Here is a 25,281-nt window from a genome sequence, read left to right as displayed (position 1 = left end):
CAGTCGTTGAGTGTTCAAGACAGAGGCATAAATCTCTGCACGTGAATGTAGGTGGACCGGCACGGTGACACAGTGGTTAGCACTGCTGCCTCACGGCACCAACGGCCAGGGTTCGATCCTGGCTCTGGGTCACTGTCCGTGTGGAGTTTGCACTTTCTCCCCATGTCTGTGTGGGTCTCCCCCACAACCCAAAAAGATATGCAGGGTAGGTGGATTGGCTATGCTAAATTGCCCCTTAAAAAAAATGTTTGGATATGGGGGGAAAGCAGAATTGAGGTAACACAGCTACCTCAATCTTACTACATTTAAGGGGCGATATTGCGAACGTTTGTTCGAAATGTTAAAAAGCCTCATTCTTTCATTCAGTAGAATGCAGATCCATTCTTGTTTATCTGTTCTCTCCCTCTTGGAGCTCGTTACGATTAACAAATGCTCTCCCTGTTCACAGTATGTGATAGCTACATATTCAACAATTGCCGTAATTTGTTTGATTTTCAAACTGAGATCCAAGAAGAAAGCACCAGCAGCAATCACAGAAAATAAATAATGTGTGGTGAGAAATTCATTTTTTTTACTCTGTGCTGTACCTGTCCTGGGTGTGTTTGATGGGGACAGTGTAGAGGGAGCTTTACTCTGTATCTAACCCCGTGCTGTACCTGTCCTGGGAGTGTGTGATGGGGACAGTAGAGGGAGCTTTACTCTGTATCTAACCCCGTGCTGTACCTGTCCTGGGAGTGTTTGATGGGGAAAGTGTAGAGGGAGCTTTATTCTGTGTCTAACCCTGTGCTGTGTCTGTCCTGGGAGTGTTTGATGGGGAAAGTGTAGAGGGAGCTTTACTCTGTATCTAACCCTGTGCTGTACCTGTCCTGGGAGTGTTTGATGGGGAAAGTGTAGAGGGAGCTTTACTCTGTATCTAACCCCGTGCTGTACCTGTCCTGGGAGTGTTTGATGGGGACAGTGTAGAGGGAGCTTTACTCTGTATCTAACCCTGTGCTGTACCTGTCCTGGGAGTGTTTGATGGGGACAGTGTAGAGGGAGCTTTACTCTGTATCTAACCCCGTGCTTCATAATGACTGTCTGAACATTAGGGTGTGTTTAATTCCTAAAGATATCCTTCAGTTTTGCAGTTAGGAAAGGGTTGTTGTCAGTTTTGTCAAACATAGCTGGTTTGATTTTGAATTCGTGAACTGTGCTATGAAATATGATTCCATCTCTTTTTGATTCTTCATTTCAGGTTCTGCTCTCCGGGCAGGGCAAGTGGAATTTACGGACCAGCATGTGAAAGTTGAAACTTCTGCAATCGTGTCACTATAATGGTGTATTTTCAGTTATCAGACTTCACAAATAAAACTCATGGGACGCCATGTGCTGTTTATTTTTGAGTGGAAATGGTTTTGTGATTGGAGGGGGTCGATCCAACCAGTGCTCTGCTCTCACAATCAGAATTGAGACTGTTCCTCGAGCACATTTCCATCGGCCTCTCTCAGCATGACTGTGTCTGCACACATCAGAATTCTCTCCACCCAATAATTGCCATGTGTTCTTGAATATAAACTGGGGAATTGTAGGCACAGCTGTTGCTGAAGTTCATGTTGCATTGCACTCCTACCATAACTTGCTGCCCATTGTCTGGCCTTTGACTCCATCAGAAAGAGTTGATGAATGTGGTCTGAAGAACACTGGCTAATATCATGCGATCAACCTCATGAAAAACCACACCCAGGGCAGGCTTGGTTAGTCTTCCTTGAAGCCCATGCTCTTGCTAATTGTACAAAGCACGATTTCCAGCCAGACTGTATGTACCTGGGTCCTGTGCACAAGTTATTGGGACCATTCCTGGTATCCTGTGACACACTCGGCTGATCGAATGATTGAATTACACAGACCAACTTATTACAAGGTCACTTGACTTGGATTCACCAATTGTTTGAAGAAGGGAGGGGTGAATCCCCGGAGGGACTTCAGGAGGAGGATATCAATTTTAAAATTGATATGTAGCTCATCAAAGCAGGAGGGCAGGCATCAGAATTTTGGACGAGCTGAAATTTATGGAATACACTAGATGTGGGCTAGCAAGGAGAACACTGGGACAGTGACACTGTCCCCACACAAGCCTGGGGGATTTCCTGACCAATACCAGATGCATAAGTACAGAACAGGAACAGGCCCTCCAAGCCTGCGCTGACCATGCTGCCAGTCTAAACTAAAATCTTTGCACTTCCGGGGTCCGTATCCCTCTATTCCCATCCTATTCACGTATTTGTCAAGATGCCCCTTAAACGTCACTATCATCCCTGCTTCCACCACCACCTCCGGTAGCGAGTTCCAGGCACCCACTACCCTCTGTTAAAAAAAAAACTTGCCTCATACATCTCTAAACCTTGCCTCTCGCACCTTAAACCTATGCCCCTTAGTAATTGACCCCTCTACCCTGGGGAAACGTCTCGGACTAACCACGCCCCTCAACCTCTGTCATTCCAGTGAGAACAAACCAAGTTTATTCAACCTCTCCTCATAGTTAATGCCCTCCATACTAGGCAACATTCTGGTAAATCTCTTCTGCACCCTCTCTAAAGCCTCCACATCCTTCTGGTAGTGTGGCGACCAGAATTGAACACTATACTCCAAGTGTGGCCTAACTAACGTTCTATACAGCTGCAACATGACTTGCCAATTCTTATATTCAATGCCGTTTGCCTTTTTGACTACCTTCTCCACCTGTATTACATGGATGAAGTCAGTGTCGTTATGACCCTGCCTGTCAGATGGATTTCTAGCTTTAGGCTGGTTGTTACACTAAATGCAGCATCAGCTTCGCTGCTGCTTCATGTCCTTGTCAACCATAAATGGAAGATACTGTTCTCCATTCCAGAAATTAACCTGGCAACTGGTGTTAATAGAGCACAGACCTGTACAAATATAATGACTCCTATTTCTGGATGAAAAACCCTACCTTGGGTTTGACAAGTGTTTTTAAATCAGACACCAGCCTCCAGTTGCTCGGTGAGTGTTTGGTGGAGCAGTGAAGAGGAAACTGGTGCAGAAGGTTGTACAGATTACCTACAATTTGTGACGGGAATTTATTTTCCTGCTCCTGCAGAAAATATAGATCACAAACTAATTTCAGGGTTTTATTGTAAACTTCATCAAAACTTAAAAAAACAAGAATAACACCATTCACATTAATGCAAAACATCCCAGAACGACAATATGTCGCAAATATGCTGCAGGTGATTCACCTCGAGGGAGGGGTGCCTCAGGTAAGTGACCTCGAGGAGGGGGGGGGGGGAAAAGAGACTAAATAAGAAAAATGTCACGGATGCCGTGAAAATATCTGCATCCTCTATCCATTTTGAGATGGATGGTGGGGAATGAGGATGGGAACTAGTGGGTTCATCATCCTGGAATATGTCTGATTGTGGGGGAGGGGGTGACGTTACAGCAGGTTGTGTGTGTTCGGGGGGTGATGTTACAGCAGGTTACGTGTGTGCGGATGGGGGGGGGAAGGTAATGTCTCAGTGGGTTATGTGTGTGCGGGTGGGGAGCCGTTGCAGCGGGTTGTGTGTGTGTGTGTGCGGGGGGTAACGTCACAGCGGGTTGTGTGTGTGCGGGGGGTAACGTCACAGCGGGTTATATGTATGCTGGGGAGTGGGGTTGACGTCACAGAGGGTTGTGTGTGTGCGGGGAGGTAACGTCACAGCGGGTTGTGTGTGTGTGTGCGGGGAGGTAACGTCACAGCGGGTTATATGCACCCGCAGACAGCAGTAGGTTGCGACGAGTGAAGTGCAGGCCGATGACTGGCGTGGATTTAGTCATGTAGGAGCCTAGTAATAGCTCCTGAGAGTTGTCGGGCAAATTGATGTGGCCAGTGGCAGTGCTGAAATCGTCTGTCTCCAGGTCCTCAAAGGCTTTGACCGTGTCCCAAATTTTCACCGTGTGATCCATAGAACCTGAAACACAGCAATTCAGCACAGTGAAGACAGTTTTACAGCTGGGAACTTCCGAGACTGCTCCGCATTACTTTACTGTACGCAAGCCGCACAGTAATACCAGTAGAGGGGAAGCGCCTCCCACGGGATTTCCAAACTGACATTGTCCTATTCCCATGCTTGGGGTAAATGTCCCGAATGAGACAGGACCAATGCATACGAGGCAAGAAATGCTAGGAGTCGACTCTCGCACCTTGGTGCACAGGAAACAAAACTGCAGGAATGGTGTTGAAATAACTACAGGTGAAGCTGGGGGAAGAGAGGGTCAACTGAAGGGCAGCAATCGACAACTCTGACTGGACATTGAACTGGGCAGCTAGAAGCTGGTTAGAGGGGCAGTGTACTGGTTATACGACTGCATTAATAATCCACATTCAAACCCCATAAATTGGTTTCTGTGAAGCTGTCAGATTATCATAAAAAGTGATTCACCAATGCCCTTCTGGGAAGGAAACGCACCTCCTTACCCAGTCTCGGCCTATATGTGGCTCCAGTCCCACAACACGGTTGAATCGTAACGACCCTCTGAAAGGACCAGTTGAAAGATGAGTGATGAAGGGGGTGAGTATTCATCAGCCATGCCAGCAAAGATAAAAGCCAGAAACATCTGCCCTTCACGCACTCCACAAAAACACACAATCTCACCTGAGGCTAAAATCTCGCCATCTCGGCTGAACTTCAGTGCGTAGACCGTGTCAGTGTGACCTTTCAATTCGCCTACCAGTAACCCGTGCCCGATGTCCCACAGCAGGATGCGGCCGTCTGTTGCCCCGGATGCCAGGTACCTGCCATTTGGAGAGAACACCAGCGAATGGATCGGACCCTGAGAAGAACACGAAAGGGACATTAACAAGTGGGCCTGTTTCAGTGGGGATATGGGGACAGTATTTGTGGGCTCAGCACTCACACAGGGCTTCATACCTTGTGTCCTGTAAGGATCCTAACGCAGTTGCCATTCAGCACATCCCAGAGCCGAATGGTCCTGTCTGCAGACCCTGTCACCACGTAATTCGAGTTGGGATGAAATCTTGTGCAGGTGACGTCAGAGAGGTGACCTGAGAATATTCGCAGGGGCTGGTAATGGTCAGTCACCCAAAGCCTGAGTAATGCAAGGTCCCAAATTGTTAACAAATACATCATAGTAGCTCTCCACCCACTGTGTTCCTGGCCCCAGGGAGAGACAGTGCAGCTTCATTAAAGTGTATCTGTGCAAAGTTCAGTACCGATTGTCAAAATGCACATGTTTTAGAAAAGCTCAGACAAATGTGGTCGGACACATTCAGTGATATGAAGACTCAAGCAAATGATGTAATTTTTGTTGCAGAAGAGACCGAGGGAACACGGGTTTGTACATAGAACATAGAACAATACAGCGCAGTACAGGCCCTTCGGCCCACGATGTTGCACCGAAACAAAAGCCATCTAACCTACACTATGCCATTATCGTCCATATGTTTATCCAATAAACTTTTAAATGCCCTCAATGTTGGCGAGTTCACTACTGTAGCAGGTAGGGCATTCCACGGCCTCACTACTCTTTGCGTAAAGAACCTACCTCTGACCTCTGTCCTATATCTATTACCCCTCAGTTTAAAGTTATGTCCCCTCGTGCCAGCCATATCCATCCGTGGGAGAAGGCTCTCACTGTCCACCCTATCCAACCCCCTGATCATTTTGTATGCCTCTATTAAGTCTCCTCTTAACCTTCTTCTCTCCAACGAAAACAACCTCAAGTCCATCAGCCTTTCCTCATAAGATTTTCCCTCCATACCAGGCAACATCCTGGTAAATCTCCTCTGCACCCGCTCCAAAGCCTCCACGTCCTTCCTATAATGCGGTGACCAGAACTGTACGCAATACTCCAAATGCGGCCGTACCAGAGTTCTGTACAGCTGCAACATGACCTCCCGACTCCGGAACTCAATCCCTCTACCAATAAAGGCCAACACTCCATAGGCCTTCTTCACAACCCTATCAACCTGGGTGGCAACTTTCAGGGATCTATGTACATGGACACCTAGATCCCTCTGCTCATCCACACTTTCAAGAACTTTACCATTAGCCAAATATTCCGCATTCCTGTTATTCCTTCCAAAGTGAATCACCTCACACTTCTCTACATTAAACTCCATTTGCCACCTCTCAGCCCAGCTCTGCAGCTTATCTATATCCCTCTGTAACCTGCTACATCCTTCCACACTATCGACAACACCACCGACTTTAGTATCGTCTGCAAATTTACTCACCCACCCTTCTGCGCCTTCCTCTAGGTCATTGATAAAAATGACAAACAGCAACGGCCCCAGAACAGATCCTTGTGGTACTCCACTTGTGACTGTACTCCATTCTGAACATTTCCCATCCACCACCACCCTCTGTCTTCTTTCAGCTAGCCAATTTCTGATCGACATCTCTAAATCACCCTCAATCCCCAGCCTCCGTATTTTTTGCAATAGCCTACCGTGGGGAACCTTATCAAACGCTTTGCTGAAATCCATATACACCACATCAACTGCTCTACCCTCGTCTACCTGTTCAGTCACCTTCTCAAAGAACTCAATAAGGTTTGTGAGGCATGACCTACTCTTCACAAAGCCATGCTGACTATCCCTGATCATATTATTCCTATCTAGATGATTATAAATCTTGTCTCTTATAATCCCCTCCAAGACTTTACCCACTACAGACGTGAGGCTCACCGGTCTATAGTTGCCGGGGTTGTCTCTGCTCCCCTTTTTGAACAAAGGGACCACATTTGCTGTCCTCCAGTCCTCTGGCACTATTCCTGTAGCCAATGATGACATAAAAATCAAAGCCAAAGGTCCAGCAATCTCTTCCCTGGCCTCCCAGAGAATCCTAGGATAAATCCCATCAGGTCCCGGGGACTTATCTATTTTTAGCCTGTCCAGAATTGCCAACACCTCTTCCCTACGTACCTCAATGCCATCTATTCTATTAGCCTGGGGCTCAGCATTCTCCTCCACAACATTATCTTTTTCCTGAGTGAATACTGACGAAAAATATTCATTTAGTATCTCGCCTATCTCTTCAGACTCCACACACAATTTCCCATCCCTGTCCTTGACTGGTCCTACTCTTTCCCTAGTCATTCGCTTATTCCTGACATGCCTATAGAAAGCTTTTGGGTTTTCCTTGATCCTTCCTGCCAAATACTTCTCATGTCCCCTCCTTGCTCGTCTTAGCTCTCTCTTTAGATCCTTCCTCGCTACCTTGTAATTATCCATCGCCCCAACCGAAACTTCACACTTCATCTTCACATAGGCCTCCTTCTTCCTCTTAACAAGAGATTCCACTTCCTTGGTAAACCACGGTTCCCTCGCTCGACGCCTTCCTCCCTGTCTGACCGGTACATACTTATCAAGAACACGCAGTAGCTGATCCTTGAACAAGCCCCACTTATCCAGTGTGCCCAACACTTGCAGCCTACTTCTCCACCTTATCCCCCCCCAAGTCACGTCTAATGGCATCATAATTGCCCTTCCCCCAGCTATAACTCTTGCCCTGCGGTGTATATTTATCCCTTTCCATCATTAACGTAAACGTCACCGAATTGTGGTCACTGTCCCCAAAGTGCTCTCCTACCTCCAAATCCAACACCTGGCCTGGTTCATTACCCAAAACCAAATCCAACGTGGCCTCGCCTCTTGTTGGCCTGTCAACATATTGTTTCAGGAAACCCTCCTGCACACACTGTACAAAAAACGACCCATCTATTGTACTCGAACTATATCTTTTCCAGTCAATATTTGGAAAGTTAAAGTCTCCCATAATAACTACCCTGTTACTTTCGCTCATATCCAGAATCATCTTCGCCATCCTTTCCTCTACATCCCTAGAACTATTAGGAGGCCTATAAAAAACTCCCAACAGGGTGACCTCTCCTTTCCTGTTTCTAACTTCAGCCCATACTACCTCGGAAGAAGAGTCCCCATCTAGCATCCTCTCCGCCACCGTAATACTGCTCTTGACTAGCAGCGCCACACCTCCCCCTCTTTTGCCTCCTTCTCTGAGCTTACTAAAACACCTAAACCCCGGAACCTGCAAAATCCATTCCTGTCCCTGCTCTATCCATGTCTCCGAAATGGCCACAACATCGAAGTCCCAGGTACCAACCCATGCTGCCAGTTCCCCTACCTTGTTTCGTATACTCCTGGCATTGAAGTAGACACACTTCAAACCACCTACCTGAACACTGGCCCCCTCCTGCGACGTCAAATCTGTGCTCCTGACCTCTATACTCTCATTCTCCCTTACCCTAAAACTACAATCCAGGTTCCCATGCCCCTGCTGCATTAGTTTAAACAGTACATACTGCAGGGTTTGTATACACTGCAGGGTTGAAATGAAATGAAATGAAAATCGCTTGTCAGAAGTAGGCTTCAAATGAAGTTTCTGTGAAAAGCCCCTAGTCACCACATTCCGGCGCCTGTTCGGGAGGCTGGTACAGGAATTGAACCGTGCTGCTGGCCTGCCTTGGTCTGCTTTAAAAGCCAGCGATTTAGCCCAGTGAGCTAAACCAGCCCCTGCACACACTGTACACACTGCAGGGTTTGCACACACTGCAGGTTTTCAGGAGGGTGGAAGTGACGACGATATTTCACCAAGATATGGAGTCTATTCACATCAATGTAGTAATTGAAATGTAAAAAGATGAATTGCTGAGTTACAACCCCACACTCAACCTGCCACTCGATTGTGAACCCACACTCGCAAACACCCTGCTCTCGATCGTGACCCCACACTCGCCATACCACTCGATCGTGACCCCACACTCGCCATACCACTCGATCGTGACCCCACACTCGCACACACCCTGCTCTTGATCGTGACCCTACACTCGCCGTGCCGCTAGATCGTGACCCCACATTTGTACACTCACCATGCCACTCGATTGACCCCACACACACACACTCTGCCACTTGATCGTGATCCCACATTTGCACACTCACCGTGCCATTCGATCGTGATCGCACTCACTGTGCCACTCGATCGTGACCCCACATTCGCACACTCACCGTGCCACTCGATCGTGACCCCACATTCACACACTCACTCTGCCACTTGATCATCACCCCACATTCGCACACTCACCGTGCCACTTGATTGTGACCCCACATTCGCACACTCCCCGTGCCACTCGATTGTGACCCCACTCGCACACTCCCCGTGCCACTCGATTGTGACCCCACTCGCACACTCACCGTGCCACTTGATTGTGACCCCACATTCGCACACTCCCCGTGCCACTCGATTGTGACCCCACTCGCACACTCCCCATGCCACTCGATTGTGACCCCACTCGCACACTCACCGTGCCACTCGATCGTGACCTCCTGAAATGAAGTAGTAGCCGTACGGAGAAAACTGTGTATCCCACACTGGGTAGTTATGTCCTTTGTAGCCGACGAGGCAGGTGAAGGTTTGCAGACTCCAGAGCCTCACTGTTCCATCCTCTGAGCTGGACAGCAGATAATTTCTGAGTGAGAGAGAGTGCAGAAGCGTTAAACACAGGCAGATTTCCAGGCTGCAAAGTTAAGTCTGTCTCGGTCAAAACCTTCCTCGTTTGTCTAGGATTCTACTGCTGAGAGTGCACAAAACTCATTATTGATCCTCTCGGTCCATATCAAGTTGAACTGCATTCTCTTTCGTACTCTCTCAGGATGTCAAATCCATTAAATTCCTCAGCTCTCACCTACAATTTACAGGCTTCAAAATCACTTCTCCCCAATTAATCTCTCCTCTCTCGCACCTTTCATCCATGGGTGTACTTTACCTTCCCCTCACTAGTGGAACTAACTCGATGGAGAGCTGTGTGTGTGTGGGATGCAGGAGCACTGGAGCACATCGGACAAGTTAGTCAGAAGGTGCAGGCTTTGCTCTGCCAAGCCAGCCCAGGATTCCAGAGTCAAGGAATATGGCAGCGACTGATATAACAGCTTCCCATTGAGGTGCATGCACAGTTCCCTGAATGGTGATGTGAAAGATCCCATACCATGATTCTGAGTGCTCCAACCCATGGCACTGCCAATACCAATCCCCCAACCATCACTAAATAAAGATAATCTAGTCATTAAGTTATTGCTATTAGTGAGAGCCTGCTGTGTGAATGTTTCGAACACGCCAATAATTATTACAATTCAGAACACTTCAGGGGGTGCAAAGCACTTTGGGATATCCCAGGGTCACGATAGGAGCTACGGAAATGCAAGTTCTTTATTTCTGACCAGTGCCTGGTCTGTTCATTTTGTTCGAAACGAAGGCGTTTACTGGTTTCCAAGTAGCTGCTTCTTACCTGTCGGGACTGAAGCTTGTCCCATACACTGGGCCACCGTGTCCCAGTAACATTTTAAACTCGCACGCAGTTTTCTCATCCATTATCCGCTCCAGCACATCTTCCGACTCCTTGTCGATTAAACTGAGATCTAACGGAGAAAGACAAAGCAGTTAGCGAGACTGCTCATACTGTGACTGAGAGCAACACACTTCCCGTAGCTCAGCCACTCTCAGACAAGGCTAGAAATGTTATGCATGTGTATCTTGATGTATAAAAATCAAATCGTAGAGTAAATGCCCGGAGATGGAAATCTCCTTGACTGCTCTGAGCTACAACAAACTGGCCTCGTGTGTAGAAGTGTACAGGGCTGTGTGATGAATTCACTGCTGTGCAGGCACAGGGATCCTAAAGAATCAGCATAGAGTCTGTACGAATCAAAGCAGGTTAGTTACAACATTACTGCTCACTCAGGTACGGTCTAGATGCACATTCCCAAATGCGAAGGGGACTCCCCGGCACAGTGCAGGAGACGGGACTACACCTGCCACTGGTTCCAAGCACTGACCACCTGGTCTCAGTGCTGACACTGAGGCTGATAGCACACGAATTAGGAGGAAGCCAATCGGCCCTCGAGCTTGCTCCACCATTGTAAATGTCAGACTATTCTAATCGGGAATGAGCCATAGATATTCCTACAGTGCAGAAGGCTATTCGGCCCATCGAGTCTGCAATGACCCTCCGATGGTTCAGTAAGGTCATGGCTGATCTGATTGTAATCTCAACGCCCATTCCTGCCCACCCCTAATAACCTTTCACTCTCTTTCTATTCAAGAAGCTATCTGACACAGCTTGAAAAATATTCAGACTCTGCTTCCACTGCCTTTACAGGAAGATGTGGAGATACCGGCGTTGGACTGGGGTTAGCACAGTAAGAAGTCTTACAACACCAGATTAAAGTCCAACAGGTTTGTTTCAAATCACTAGCTTTCGGAGCTCTTGCTGTGCTCCGAAAGCTGGTGTTTGAAACAAACCTGTTGGACTTTAACCTGATGTTGTAAGACTGCTTACTGTTTTCAGGAAGAGTTCCAGAGATTCACAAAACTCTGGAGAAAACATTTCTCCTCAGCTCTGTCTTAAATGGGTGACTACTTACTTTTAAACAGTGACCCCAGTTCTAGATTCTTCAACAAGAGGAAACATCCTCTCCACATCCGCCCTGTCAACACCCCTCAGGATCTTAAAGGCTTTAAGTCACCTCTTACTCTTCTAAACTCCAACAGATACAAATCTAACCTCTCAAACCTTTCCTCATAAGACAACCCGTCCATTTCAGATATTAGTCAAATGAACCTTCTTTGAACTGCTTCAAATGTATAATAATTTAATAATCGCTTATTGTCACAAGTAGGCTTCAATGAAGTTACTGTGAAAAGCCCCTAGTCGCCACATTCCGGTGCCTGTTCGGGGAGGCCAGTACGGGAATTGAACCCGCGCTGCTGCCTTGGTCTGCATTACAAGGCAGCTGTTTAGCCCACTGTGCTAAACAAGTCTCTATTTACATCTTTCCTTAAACACAACCACAACCAATGGATCAGGTCAAAGCTTTGCAGTCCTGCCACAGCCAGCTGAGAATGGTGGTGGACAATTAAACAACTCACTGGAGGAGGAAGCTCCACAAACATCCTCATAAGAACTAGGAGCAGGAGTAGTAGATCTGACCCTCGAGCCTGCTCCGCCATTCAATGAGATCATGTCTGATCTTTTGTGGACTCAGCTCCACTTTCCGGCCCGAACACCATAACCCTTAATCCCTTTATTCTTCAAAAACTATCTATCTTTATCTTAAAAACATTTAATGAAGGAGCCTCAATGCTTCACTGGACAAGGAATTCCATAGATTCACAACCCTTTGGGTGAAGAAGTTCCTCCTGAGCTCAGTCCTAAATCTACTTCCCCTTATTTTGAGGCTATGCCATCCTCAATGATGGAGGAGCCCAGCACATCTGTGCAAACAATTGAGGCATTCGCAACAATCTTCAGCCAGAAGTGCCGAGTGGATGATCCATTCCGGTCCCGTCTGGAGGTCCCCAGCATCACAGATGTCACTCTTCAGCCAATATCACTCCACGTGATATCAAGAAACGGCTGAAGGCACTGGATACTGCAAAGGTTACGGGCCCTGACAATATCCCGGCAATAGTACTGAAGACTTGTGCTCCAGAACTTGCCGCACCCCTAGCCAAGCTGTTCCAGTACAGCTACAACACTGGCATCTACCCGGCAATGTGGAAAATTGCCCAGGTGTGTCCTGTACACAAGAAACGGAAAAACCCAACCCGGCCAATTACCGCCCTATTAGGCGGGGACATAGTGGCAGCGGTGGACACCTGAGGGCGAAAGCCTGGTTGCCGGCTATTTTTACCTGTAGCCCCTTTGACGCTGCGCAGTTTCTTTGGTGTGACACTCCACACTCTGACAGTGGAATCAGCAAATCCTCCTGCTATCAGACTAGAATCATCGGTGAAGTCAACCGCAGTGAGACCCTGGACCGGGGGAAAAAGGCGGAAATCACACATCAGCAAGCAAACAGAACAAGATGGCCATTTCTGAAGAATTAGTCATTAAAAACATCAAATTTACATACAGTAGTCCGACAATCATAAAATGATTGAAGCCCATTGTGTCTGTGCGACTCTGCAAGAGCAGTTTACCTGGTGCCAATCCCCTCCTACTGTAACTAAACCAAAGTCTTGTACAAATTCAACAACTCTATTTACAGATCTAAATCCCATTTAACTTCTGGATGACCTTGTCTAGCTGTACTCTCATCTTTAACAATCTGTATACCTGTAGCTCCAACATCTCCCTGTTTCTTCACTGCATCATGATCCCATCATCCTGCCGTTCATTTTCCCATATTTCATCAACCATCAGGGGCTGGTTTAGCACACTGGGCTAAATCGCTGGCTTTTAAAGCAGACCAAGGCAGGCCAGCAGCACGGTTCAATTCCCGTACCAGCCTCCCCGAACAGGTGCGGGAATGTGGCGACTAGGGGCTTTTCACAGTAACTTCATTTGAAGCCTCCTTGTGACAATAAGCGATTTTCATTTCATTTCCAACCATCTATCTGCCCAACCTGCTAAATTAGTGCCTCGCCTCCATTTAATTTAATGAGATATACTCCCCATTTCCAGAAAGTGAAGGTCGAACAGCAGACTACTGATCCCCACCGTGAGCTCCTCACAAGAAGACAATAAAAATCACTGGCTAGTCACAAGTGTGGCAACGATGCCAATATTTTCCCTCCTTGAACCGATTTTACCAGGAAACTACTTGCTCACACATATCCCAAGCCCTGGAATATCCTGACCATTTGAGCACCGGGAGTACAGGGCCGGAGAGATAGAGTTGTCAGCCATCAGGGCAGCGTTCAGTCTACTGAGGTTGATTTTGCAGGAGTTTGAGCGGAATGTTTGTGGATCTGGCTTAAAGAGGGACATGAGTGTTTGCTCAGCAGACCTCCCATTGAACCCTGGAAGCATTGTTAATGGAATCTCTCTCCTGCTCGTATGGACTGGTCAGGTGGGCAGAGAAGTGGCAAAATTCAACCCAGAGAAGTGTGAGGTGATGAATTTCGGGAGGTCAGACAAGGCGAAGGAATACACAATAAATGGGAGGATACTGAGAGGCGTAGAGGAAGTGGGGGACATTGGAGTGAATGTCCACAGATCCCTGATGGAACTCACTGCCTGAAAGAGTATTATAGAGGCAGAAACCCTCAGCTCATTGGAAAGGGGCCTGGATTTGTGCCTCAGATGCTGTAATCGGCAGGGTTATGGAGCAAAGGCTGTAAAGTGGAATTGGGCTGGGGGCTTGTTTGTTCAGCCAGCAGACACGATGGGCCGAGTGGCCTCCTTCTGTGACATAAACCTTCCATTATTCTATGCGCTGCAGATACACAGTCCCGGTCTCGCTGCTGCCGTCCCGGTCTCGCTGATGCAGCCCTGGTCTCGCAGCTGCTGTCCCGGTCACGCTGCTGCCGTCCCGGTCACGCTGCTGCCGTCCCGGTCACGCTGCTGCCGTCCCGGTCACGCTGCTGCCGTCCCGGTCACGCTGTTGCCGTCCTGGTCACGCTGCTGCCGTCCCGGTCTCGCTGCTGCCGTCCCGGTCTCGCTGCCGCGGTCCCGGTCTCGCTGCCGCGGTCCCGGTCTCGCTGCCACGGTCCCGGTCTCTCGCTGCCGCGGTCCCGGTCTCTCTCTGCAGTCCCGCTCTCTCTCTGCAGTCCCGCTCTCTCTCTGCAGTCCCGCTCTCTCTCTGCGGTCCCGCTCTCGCTGCTGCGGTCCCGGTCTCGCTGCTGCGGTCCCGGTCTCGCTGCTGCGGTCCCGGTCTCGCTGCTGCGGTCCCGGTCTCGCTGCTGCGGTCCCGGTCTCGCTGCTGCGGTCCCGGTCTCGCTGCTGCGGTCCCGGTCTCGCTGCTGCGGTCCCGGTCTCGCTGCTGCGGTCCCGGTCTCGCTGCTGCGGTCCCGGTCTCGCTGCTGCAGCCCCGGTCTCGCTGCTGGACCGGGACTGCAGCAGCGAGACCGGGACTGCAGCAGCGAGACCGGGACTGCAGCAGCGAGACCGGGGCTGCAGCAGCGAGACCGGGACTGCAGCAGCGAGACCGGGACTGCAGCAGCGAGACCCAGTCCCGGTCTCGCTGCTGCAGTCCCGGTCTCGCTGCTGCAGTCCCGGTCTCGCTGCTGCAGCCCCGGTCTCGCTGCTGCAGTCCCGGTCTCGCTGCTGCAGTCCCGGTCTCGCTGCTGCAGTCCCGGTCTCGCTGCTGCAGTCCCGGTCTCGCTGCTGCAGTCCCGGTCTCTCTCTGCAGTCCCAGTCTCTCTCTGCAGTCCAGGAGTGTACTGACAACAACTGCTCTGTAAATTACAACTTTGGTTGATTTCCGAACTCTCCTTGAGGATTGTTATTAATGAATCAGAGGAGTTTGTTACCAGTTGTTCAGAATAGTGACAACTTGTTTGCCAAGCTGTGTCCGAATGATGAGGCACAGCAATGGCACAGAAGGAAAGAAAGGAAGTAAATCCTGTACTCCAGATCCAACTACCCGTGGGACACCCGGCCTCATGTGCTCAATGATCTGCGAGTTGAGACTCGACCTGTTCAGTCACGTGAAGACCCAACTCATGACCCAAAATAGACATCATGCTTGAACTGAGGGACATTCAATGACTCCACATGTGCACTTTACTGGATAAGCAGCTCATATTGTCCCCTAACCAAGACAGTAAAGGACCAGGTAATCCAAAACAGCCCCACACTTAGCTGGTCTATTTTACAGACAGATAACACCAAGTTTAAAGTTTCCAGTCTGAATGGGTATCGAGATCACATGTCCGATAATGGTGTTCACTCTTCATCTTTCATTTGCTGAGCAGGAATATAATTTATCACATCTGGATTTCCAATTGGCCACATGGAGCTCAGAACAACCTAGTGGACAACAGACCTCGTGGACAACAATGACCATGAAAGCATTTGACTCTGTCTCCAGTCAACCCCATCGCCTGAACTGTTCTGGAAACCATTCTTCCCTGTGCATTATTCTCTCCCACAACTAGCCTCGAACCAACACTCTCATCAGCACCGAGTGTCTCCAGAGTTCGGAAGTTCCCTGGCACAGCCTGGAATAGGAAACAGAGTGGCACATCCAACAACTTTCCAACGACAGATGGATAAGCAGGGGAGTGGTGCTTCAGCGGACGAGAGCAGTTTCTAACACAAAGAGGGCGAAATGTATTGGCTGCAGCACGAGTGTGTCCTTGTAGGAAGATGACAACCTTTAAAGGCTGCACTAGGTGTCCATGTGGTAAATCACTCACCTGATAGGCATTGAGAAAGGTGTAGAAACAGATGGAGGGAAGGCAATCAGGCCCAAGCTTCACCCGCTTTGTGGCTTCTTTCATTACCATTATCTTGTCCAGTTTGTCAGAATCTTTCAGCTCAGGAAGTGGAATTCTGAAGGAGGGAAAGAAAGATTTTAAACAACAATCCTTCTCAAGATACTCAATCCAACAGTGTTGAATTAGAAAGTCAGATTGGCAAGGTGGATGTTTGGCTGATCGGGTCCATGCTGACTGTGTGCAGCAGTCCCCTCAGCACCAAACTCCCGCTCCATCCCAGCAGACTGAAAGTGTTAGTTCCCTCAAGTGGACAATCAAAGAGCAGCACGGCGGCGCAGTGGTTAGCACTGCTGCCTCACGGCGCCGAGGTCCCAGGTTCGATCCCGGCTCTGCGTCACTGTCCGTGTGGAGTTTGCACATTCTCCCCGTGTCTGCGTGGGTTTCATCCCCACAACCCCAAAGATGTGCAGGGTAGGTGGATTGGCCGCGCTAAATTGCCCCTTAATTGGAAAAAATGAATTGGGTTCGCTAACTTTTAAAAACAAAAAGTGGACAATCAAAAACTTTTTAAAATTGTTAATCGTTGCCGCTACCACCACCCTTGAAGGAAGTGGGTTTGCACCAGAGTGCACGGCAGTGCCTAACCTGGCATCTGCAAAGGGACACTGGATAACTAAAGGGTCCAGCACCCTCATCCCGTGCTGTACCTGTCCTGGGAGTGTTTGATGGGGACAGTGTAGAGGGAGCTTTACTCTGTATCTAACCCCGTGCTGTACCTGTCCTGGGAGTGTTAGATGGGGACAGTGTAGAGGGAGCTTTACTCTGTATCTATCCCCGTGCTGTACCTGTCCTGGGAGTGTTTGATGGGGACAGTGTAGAGGGAGCTTTACTCTGTATCTAACCCCGTGCTGTACCTGTCCTGGGAGTGTTTGATGGGGACAGCGTAGAGGGAGCTTTACTCTGTATCTATCCCCGTGCTGTACCTGTCCTGGGAGTGTTTGATGGGGACAGCGTAGAGGGAGCTTTACTCTGTATCTATCCCCGTGCTGTACCTGTCCTGGGAGTGTTTGATGGGGACAGTGTAGAGGGAGCTTTACTCTGTATCTAACCCCGTGCTGTACCTGTCCTGGGAGTGTTTGATGGGGACAGTGTAGAGGGAGCTTTACTCTGTATCTAACCCCGTGCTGTACCTGTCCTGGGAGTGTTTGATGGGGGCAGTGTAGAGGGAGCTTTACTCTGTATCTAACCCCGTGCTGTACCTGTCCTGGGAGTGTTTGATGGGGACAGTATAGAGTGAGCTTTACTCTGTATCTAACCCCGTGCTGTACCTGTCCTGGGAGTGTTTGATGGGGACAGTGTAGAGGGAGCTTTACTCTGTATCTAACCCCGTGCTGTACCTGTCCTGGGAGTGTTTAGTGGGGACAGTGTAGAGGGAGCTTTACTCTGTATCTAACCCCGTGCTGTACCTGTCCTGGGAGTGTTTGATGGGGACAGTGTAGAGGGAGCTTTACTCTGTATCTAACCCCGTGCTGTACCTGTCCTGGGAGTGTTTGATGGGGACAGTGTAGAGGGAGCTTTACTCTGTATCTAACCCCGTGCTGTACCTGTCCTGGGAGTGTTTAGTGGGGACAGTGTAGAGGGAGCTTTACTCTGTATCTAACCCCGTGCTGTACCTGTCCTGGGAGTGTTTAGTGGGGACAGTGTGGAGGGAGCTTTACTCTGTATCTAACCCCGAGCTGTACCTGTCCTGGGAGTGTTTGATGGGGACAGTGTAGAGGGAGCTTTACTCTGTATCTAACCCCGTGCTGTACCTGTCCTGGGAGTGTTTGATGGGGACAGTGTAGAGGGAGCTTTACTCTGTATCTAACCCCGTGCTGTACCTATCCTGGGAGTGTTTGATGGGGACAGCGTAGAGGGAGCTTTACTCTGTATCTATCCCCGTGCTGTACCTGTCCTGGGAGTGTTTGATGGGGACAGTGTAGAGGGAGCTTTACTCTGTATCTAACCCCGTGCTGTACCTGTCCTGGGAGTGTTTGATGGGGACAGCGTAGAGGGAGCTTTACTCTGTATCTATCCCCGTGCTGTACCTGTCCTGGGAGTGTTTGATGGGGACAGCGTAGAGGGAGCTTTACTCTGTATCTATCCCCGTGCTGTACCTGTCCTGGGAGTGTTTGATGGGGACAGTGTAGAGGGAGCTTTACTCTGTATCTAACCCCGTGCTGTACCTGTCCTGGGAGTGTTTGATGGGGACAGTGTAGAGGGAGCTTTACTCTGTATCTAACCCCGTGCTGTACCTGTCCTGGGAGTGTTTGATGGGGGCAGTGTAGAGGGAGCTTTACTCTGTATCTAACCCCGTGCTGTACCTGTCCTGGGAGTGTTTGATGGGGACAGTATAGAGTGAGCTTTACTCTGTATCTAACCCCGTGCTGTACCTGTCCTGGGAGTGTTTGATGGGGACAGTGTAGAGGGAGCTTTACTCTGTATCTAACCCCGTGCTGTACCTGTCCTGGGAGTGTTTAGTGGGGACAGTGTAGAGGGAGCTTTACTCTGTATCTAACCCCGTGCTGTACCTGTCCTGGGAGTGTTTGATGGGGACAGTGTAGAGGGAGCTTTACTCTGTATCTAACCCCGTGCTGTACCTGTCCTGGGAGTGTTTGATGGGGACAGTGTAGAGGGAGCTTTACTCTGTATCTAACCCCGTGCTGTACCTGTCCTGGGAGTGTTTAGTGGGGACAGTGTAGAGGGAGCTTTACTCTGTATCTAACCCCGTGCTGTACCTGTCCTGGGAGTGTTTAGTGGGGACAGTGTGGAGGGAGCTTTACTCTGTATCTAACCCCGAGCTGTACCTGTCCTGGGAGTGTTTGATGGGGACAGTGTAGAGGGAGCTTTACTCTGTATCTAACCCCGTGCTGTACCTGTCCTGGGAGTGTTTGATGGGGACAGTGTAGAGGGAGCTTTACTCTGTATCTAACCCCGTGCTGTACCTATCCTGGGAGTGTTTGATGGGGACAGCGTAGAGGGAGCTTTACTCTGTATCTATCCCCGTGCTGTACCTGTCCTGGGAGTGTTTGATGGGGACAGTGTAGAGGGAGCTTTACTCTGTATCTAACCCCGTGCTGTACCTGTCCTGGGAGTGTTTGATGGGGACAGCGTAGAGGGAGCTTTACTCTGTATCTATCCCCGTGCTGTACCTGTCCTGGGAGTGTTTGATGGGGACAGCGTAGAGGGAGCTTTACTCTGTATCTATCCCCGTGCTGTACCTGTCCTGGGAGTGTTTGATGGGGACAGTGTAGAGGGAGCTTTACTCTGTATCTAACCCCGTGCTGTACCTGTCCTGGGAGTGTTTGATGGGGACAGTGTAGAGGGAGCTTTACTCTGTATCTAACCCCGTGCTGTACCTGTCCTGGGAGTGTTTGATGGGGGCAGTGTAGAGGGAGCTTTACTCTGTATCTAACCCCGTGCTGTACCTGTCCTGGGAGTGTTTGATGGGGACAGTATAGAGTGAGCTTTACTCTGTATCTAACCCCGTGCTGTACCTGTCCTGGGAGTGTTTGATGGGGACAGTGTAGAGGGAGCTTTACTCTGTATCTAACCCCGTGCTGTACCTGTCCTGGGAGTGTTTAGTGGGGACAGTGTAGAGGGAGCTTTACTCTGTATCTAACCCCGTGCTGTACCTGTCCTGGGAGTGTTTGATGGGGACAGTGTAGAGGGAGCTTTACTCTGTATCTAACCCCGTGCTGTACCTGTCCTGGGAGTGTTTGATGGGGACAGTGTAGAGGGAGCTTTACTCTGTATCTAACCCCGTGCTGTACCTGTCCTGGGAGTGTTTAGTGGGGACAGTGTAGAGGGAGCTTTACTCTGTATCTAACCCCGTGCTGTACCTGTCCTGGGAGTGTTTAGTGGGGACAGTGTGGAGGGAGCTTTACTCTGTATCTAACCCCGAGCTGTACCTGTCCTGGGAGTGTTTGATGGGGACAGTGTAGAGGGAGCTTTACTCTGTATCTAACCCCGTGCTGTACCTGTCCTGGGAGTGTTTGATGGGGACAGTGTAGAGGGAGCTTTACTCTGTATCTAACCCCGTGCTGTACCTATCCTGGGAGTGTTTGATGGGGACAGCGTAGAGGGAGCTTTACTCTGTATCTATCCCCGTGCTGTACCTGTCCTGGGAGTGTTTGATGGGGACAGTGTAGAGGGAGCTTTACTCTGTATCTAACCCCGTGCTGTACCTGTCCTGGGAGTGTTTGATGGGGACAGCGTAGAGGGAGCTTTACTCTGTATCTATCCCCGTGCTGTACCTGTCCTGGGAGTGTTTGATGGGGACAGCGTAGAGGGAGCTTTACTCTGTATCTATCCCCGTGCTGTACCTGTCCTGGGAGTGTTTGATGGGGACAGTGTAGAGGGAGCTTTACTCTGTATCTAACCCCGTGCTGTACCTGTCCTGGGAGTGTTTGATGGGGACAGTGTAGAGGGAGCTTTACTCTGTATCTAACCCCGTGCTGTACCTGTCCTGGGAGTGTTTGCTGGGGGCAGTGTAGAGGGAGCTTCACTCTGTATCTAACCCCGTGCTGTACCTGTCCTGGGAGTGTTTGATGGGGACAGTATAGAGTGAGCTTTACTCTGTATCTAACCCCGTGCTGTACCTGTCCTGGGAGTGTTTGATGGGGACAGTGTAGAGGGAGCTTTACTCTGTATCTAACCCCGTGCTGTACCTGTCCTGGGAGTGTTTAGTGGGGACAGTGTAGAGGGAGCTTTACTCTGTATCTAACCCCGTGCTGTACCTGTCCTGGGAGTGTTTGATGGGGACAGTGTAGAGGGAGCTTTACTCTGTATCTAACCCCGTGCTGTACCTGTCCTGGGAGTGTTTGATGGGGACAGTGTAGAGGGAGCTTTACTCTGTATCTAACCCCGTGCTGTACCTGTCCTGGGAGTGTTTAGTGGGGACAGTGTAGAGGGAGCTTTACTCTGTATCTAACCCCGTGCTGTACCTGTCCTGGGAGTGTTTAGTGGGGACAGTGTGGAGGGAGCTTTACTCTGTATCTAACCCCGAGCTGTACCTGTCCTGGGAGTGTTTGATGGGGACAGTGTAGAGGGAGCTTTACTCTGTATCTTACCCCGTGCTGTACCTGTCCTGGGAGTGTTTAGTGGGGACAGTGTAGAGGGAGCTTTACTCTGTATCTAACCCCGTGCTGTACCTGTCCTGGGAGTGTTTGATGGGGACAGTGTAGAGAGAGCTTTACTCTGTATCTTACCCCGTGCTGTACCTGTCCTGGGAGTGTTTAGTGGGGACCGTGTAGAGGGAGCTTTACTCTGTATCTAACCCCGTGCTGTACCTGTCCTGGGAGTGTTTAGTGGGGACAGTGTGGAGGGAGCTTTACTCTGTCTCTAATCCTGGACCATTTCTTGATGTTATAAAAAAAATGCTCACAACTTGGTTAGCAATTTCAAACATTTGAAACATTTATTACAAAATACACCCTGATTAAATAAAGATTTGAATAAATAACCTGGAAGAAGTAAAATCCAGTATTCTGTTGTGTGACAGACACCCCTTGGTTAGTCAAATGATGTCAGCGATAAGAACAAGAATAAAGGACATGATGAAGTCAGAGCTAAAATATTGACCGCTGCGATCATTTTCTGGACCAATGGATCCAAGCATCACTAATAAAAGGGAATGACACAGTGTGCTTGAGGGGCTGATTGGCCTAGTTTGTGCTTGTTTGCTCCTCCAGAGAGCTGGCACACACACAATGGTCGAATGGTCTCCTTCTGTGACATGAAGACAGTTTGTTTAAAAGTGACTAATATTGAAATGAAAATCGCTTATTGTCAAAAGTAGGCTTCAATGAAGTTACTGTGAAAAGCCCCTAGTCGCCCCATTCCGGCACCTGTTCGGGAAGGCTGTTACGGGAAATGAACCGTGCTGCTGGCCTGCCTTGGTCTGCTTTCAAAGCCAGCGATTCAGCCCTGTGCTAAACAGCCCCTGAGTTGACATGACTGAGGTGTGATTCGATTGAAATGTTTAAACTGGTGGAGCAGAGAAACTAACTCTTCTGCTGGGGAATCTAGCACAAAGGGGCAACAATTTAAAACTGCAGTCAGGCTGTTCAAGGGTGAAATCAGGAAACCCGTTTTCCACACAGTGGGAATGTGAAACTGTGCGTGTGGATGCTGGGGCTCAACAGAAGCTTTCAAAACAGTGAGATCATTATTTACAAAGGTTATCAATGGATATGGAGCAAAGACGGGTGAATGGAGTTGATCTAACTGAATGGTCAGACAGACAGAAGGGCTGAACAGACTCCTCCTGCTCCACATTCTTGGTGTGAAATATTTTATAATTGCCTCTCGCAGGAGAACACAAATCGCAGAGCAAAGCCGAGCTGCTAAATGTAGATATGATCCAACAGCTGAACAGGGTTGCAGGGAGTCAGATTGATGAGAGAAGCTGGAGGGAGGTGTCTGTGATAATGCTGTCCTACTCACCTGTTTTGTGGTGGAGCGTTTGGGTCCTGCTTCTTGCTCTTTGCCCCCAGGCTATCCTTCTTTGGCTTTTTCTTCTTTGGTTTCCCCTCCTCGTTCTCTCCCTCCTCATCCTCATCGTCAAGAGGCAACTCGATCTCCGGCTCTTTCAACAGCCCAAAGAACACCTGCCAAGATTTCACCAAGTTAACTGGGCCCAGGATCAGATTTGACCAACCCAGAAAATACACCCAAATGACACCTAACTCAGGGCATTCCCATTCAGAAACTCACAGCACAACCTGGTACATTTCACCTCCTTTCTCTCCTCTCCAAGGTGTCAGCTCCAATCTGGGCTACAGATCTTCCACCACCTTATTCATGAGCGAGATGGCGGGCTATCCAACTAGAGGAAGGCTCAAATCAACTCTGAACTACCTCACCAGATCGATCGTACGCTCTCTCAGGAGCAAACACACTTTCTGGCAGAATTCACGGATTGGGACTCTAATTATTCCTCCAACTACAATCACCAAAACCCTGGCAACACCCTGACTGAGATCTATACAGACTGGGAATCAAGCCTGGATCTTTTCCAGATCTGTATGGTTCGTTCATTATTTGTCTGACGAAGAGTCAAAGAAACGTTAACGCTGTTTCTCTCCTAATTGATATTGCCAGACCGGCTCAGCCTTCCCAGCATCCTCTGTTCTTGTTTGTTACTATTCACTGTAACGGATACACAGACAGCAGTGTGGAGTTGTTGTAACGGATACACAGAGAGCTATGTGGAGTTGTAACAAATACAAACAAAGAACAAAGAACAAAGGAAAGTACAGCACAGGAACAGGCCCTTCGGCCCTCCAAGCCCGTGCCGACCATGCTGCCCGACTAAACTATAATCTTCTACACTTCCTGGGTCCGTACCCCTATATTCCCATCCTATTCATGTATTTGTCAAGGTGCCCCTTAAACGTCACTATCGTCCTGCCTGCAACAGTAGTGGACTCGCCAACACTAAGGGCATTCAAATGGTCATTGGATAGACATATGGACGATAAGGGAATAGTGTAGATGGGCTTTAGAGTGGTTTCACAGGTCGGCGCAACATCGAGGGCCGAAGGGCCTGTACTGCGCCGTAATGGTCTATGTGTGTGCGTGGGTTTCCTCCGGGTGCTCCGGTTTCCTCCCACAGTCCAAAGATGTGCAGGTTAGGTGGATTGGCCATGCTAAATTGCCCTTAGTGTCCAAAATTGCCCTTAATGTTGAGTAGGGTTACTGGGTTATGGGGATAGGGTGGAGGTGTTGACCTCGGGTAGGGTGCTCTTTCCAAGAGCTGGTGCAGACTCGATGGGCCGAATGGCCTCCTTCTGCACTGTAAATTCTATGATAATCTATGAAAATGCATTACCTCACAAAACACAGACAGCAGTGTGGAGTTGTAATGGATACACAGATAGCAGTGTGGAGTTGTAATGGATACACAGATAGCAGTGTGGAGTTGTAACACATACACAGACAGCTGTGTGGAGTTGTTGTGACGGATACACAGACAGCAGTGTGGAGTTGTAACGGATACACAGACAGCAGTGTGGAGTTGTTGTAACGGATACACAGACAACAGTGTGGAGTTGTAATGGATACACAGACAGCAGTGTGGAATTGTAATGGATTCACAGACAGCATTGTGGAGTTGTAATGGATACACAAGACAGCAGTGTGGAGTTGTAATGAATACACAGACAGCAGTGTGGTGTTGTAATGGATATACAGACAGCAGTGTGGAATTGTAATGGATACACAGAGAGCAGTGTGGAGTGTAATGGATACACAGACAACAGTGTGGAGTTGTAACTGATACACAGACAGCAGTGTGGAGTTGTAATGGATACACAGTGCAGTGTGGAGTTGTAATGGACAAACAGACAGCAGTGTGGAGTTGTAATGGATAAACAGACAGCAGTGTTGAACTGTAATGGATACACAGACAGCAGTGTGGAATTGTAATGGATACACAGACAGCAGTGTGGAATTGTAATGGATACACAGACAGCAGTGTGGAATTGTAATGGATACACAGGCAGCAGTGTGGAGTTGAGTTTTCACTTTGGGTGCAGTAGACAACCAGGTGCAAATTGCACTTATTTTGAGAAGTGTGATGAATGTGAGAAATTGCTATTTCAATTGTATTGTATGTAAGTGTGGCTGAATTGTTTTAAAAAGACAGACTTTGGAAGACTTTGTGACTGCTAAAGGCGCAATTAAAATATTGTAACAGTGAGATCATCATACTTTCAAGCCATGCATGTTTACAAAGAGGGGCTGAAAGGGATTTTGTAATGACTTCTGGGGAGTAAATAATTAGTGAAACTATTCGAGACACTGTGTTTAAACTTCAGTCATTAGGTCATGGAACTTGAGTGGGATAAAGATGTAGTAATGGGAGGTGCCAGGGCTGGTGCAGGCAGTCAGTTTTGAGTGAGTTTGGTTTTGGCTGTGACATGAACATCAGCTTCTGCGGAAGGCTGTCAGAGATTCAGCATTAACCCGACAGGATCTCTCTCTCTCTCTTCAAGCAGTCTATCAAAAGATTTCTCTATCCAAAGGTTTATGAGTAATCCCATGTTTGCTAACTCGAGTT

The 25,281-nt window shown here is 48.9% G+C and overlaps 1 protein-coding gene across 2 annotated transcripts in view; it reads right to left on the bottom strand.

Annotated features, from left to right (window-relative positions):
• Positions 1–3,118: 3,118 nt before the first annotated feature.
• Positions 3,119–25,281, bottom strand: part of taf5 (TAF5 RNA polymerase II, TATA box binding protein (TBP)-associated factor) — a 32,369-nt gene continuing 10,206 nt past the window's right edge. Inside the window, exons 3-11 of one of the 2 annotated variants that reach the window (XR_011935582.1) lie at positions 22,665–22,828; positions 16,158–16,293; positions 12,707–12,827; positions 10,303–10,432; positions 9,322–9,486; positions 4,911–5,088; positions 4,635–4,812; positions 3,609–3,950; positions 3,119–3,573 (exon numbers count right to left, since the gene is read on the bottom strand). Coding sequence is in view for 1 of the 2 variants with exons in the window: in XM_072479751.1 (XP_072335852.1) it covers positions 3,733–3,950; positions 4,635–4,812; positions 4,911–5,088; positions 9,322–9,486; positions 10,303–10,432; positions 12,707–12,827; positions 16,158–16,293; positions 22,665–22,828 (1,290 nt within the window). In the remaining variant the exon portion in view is untranslated. Of the gene's footprint in view, positions 3,951–4,634; positions 4,813–4,910; positions 5,089–9,321; positions 9,487–10,302; positions 10,433–12,706; positions 12,828–16,157; positions 16,294–22,664; positions 22,829–25,281 lie in introns of both variants that reach the window. The other variant, XM_072479751.1, reaches the window with a different exon arrangement.

This window comes from Scyliorhinus torazame, chromosome 16 (genome assembly GCF_047496885.1).
Source record: "Scyliorhinus torazame isolate Kashiwa2021f chromosome 16, sScyTor2.1, whole genome shotgun sequence".
Taxonomy (NCBI): domain Eukaryota; kingdom Metazoa; phylum Chordata; class Chondrichthyes; order Carcharhiniformes; family Scyliorhinidae; genus Scyliorhinus; species Scyliorhinus torazame.
This window is presented reverse-complemented; position numbering and strand designations above follow the sequence as displayed.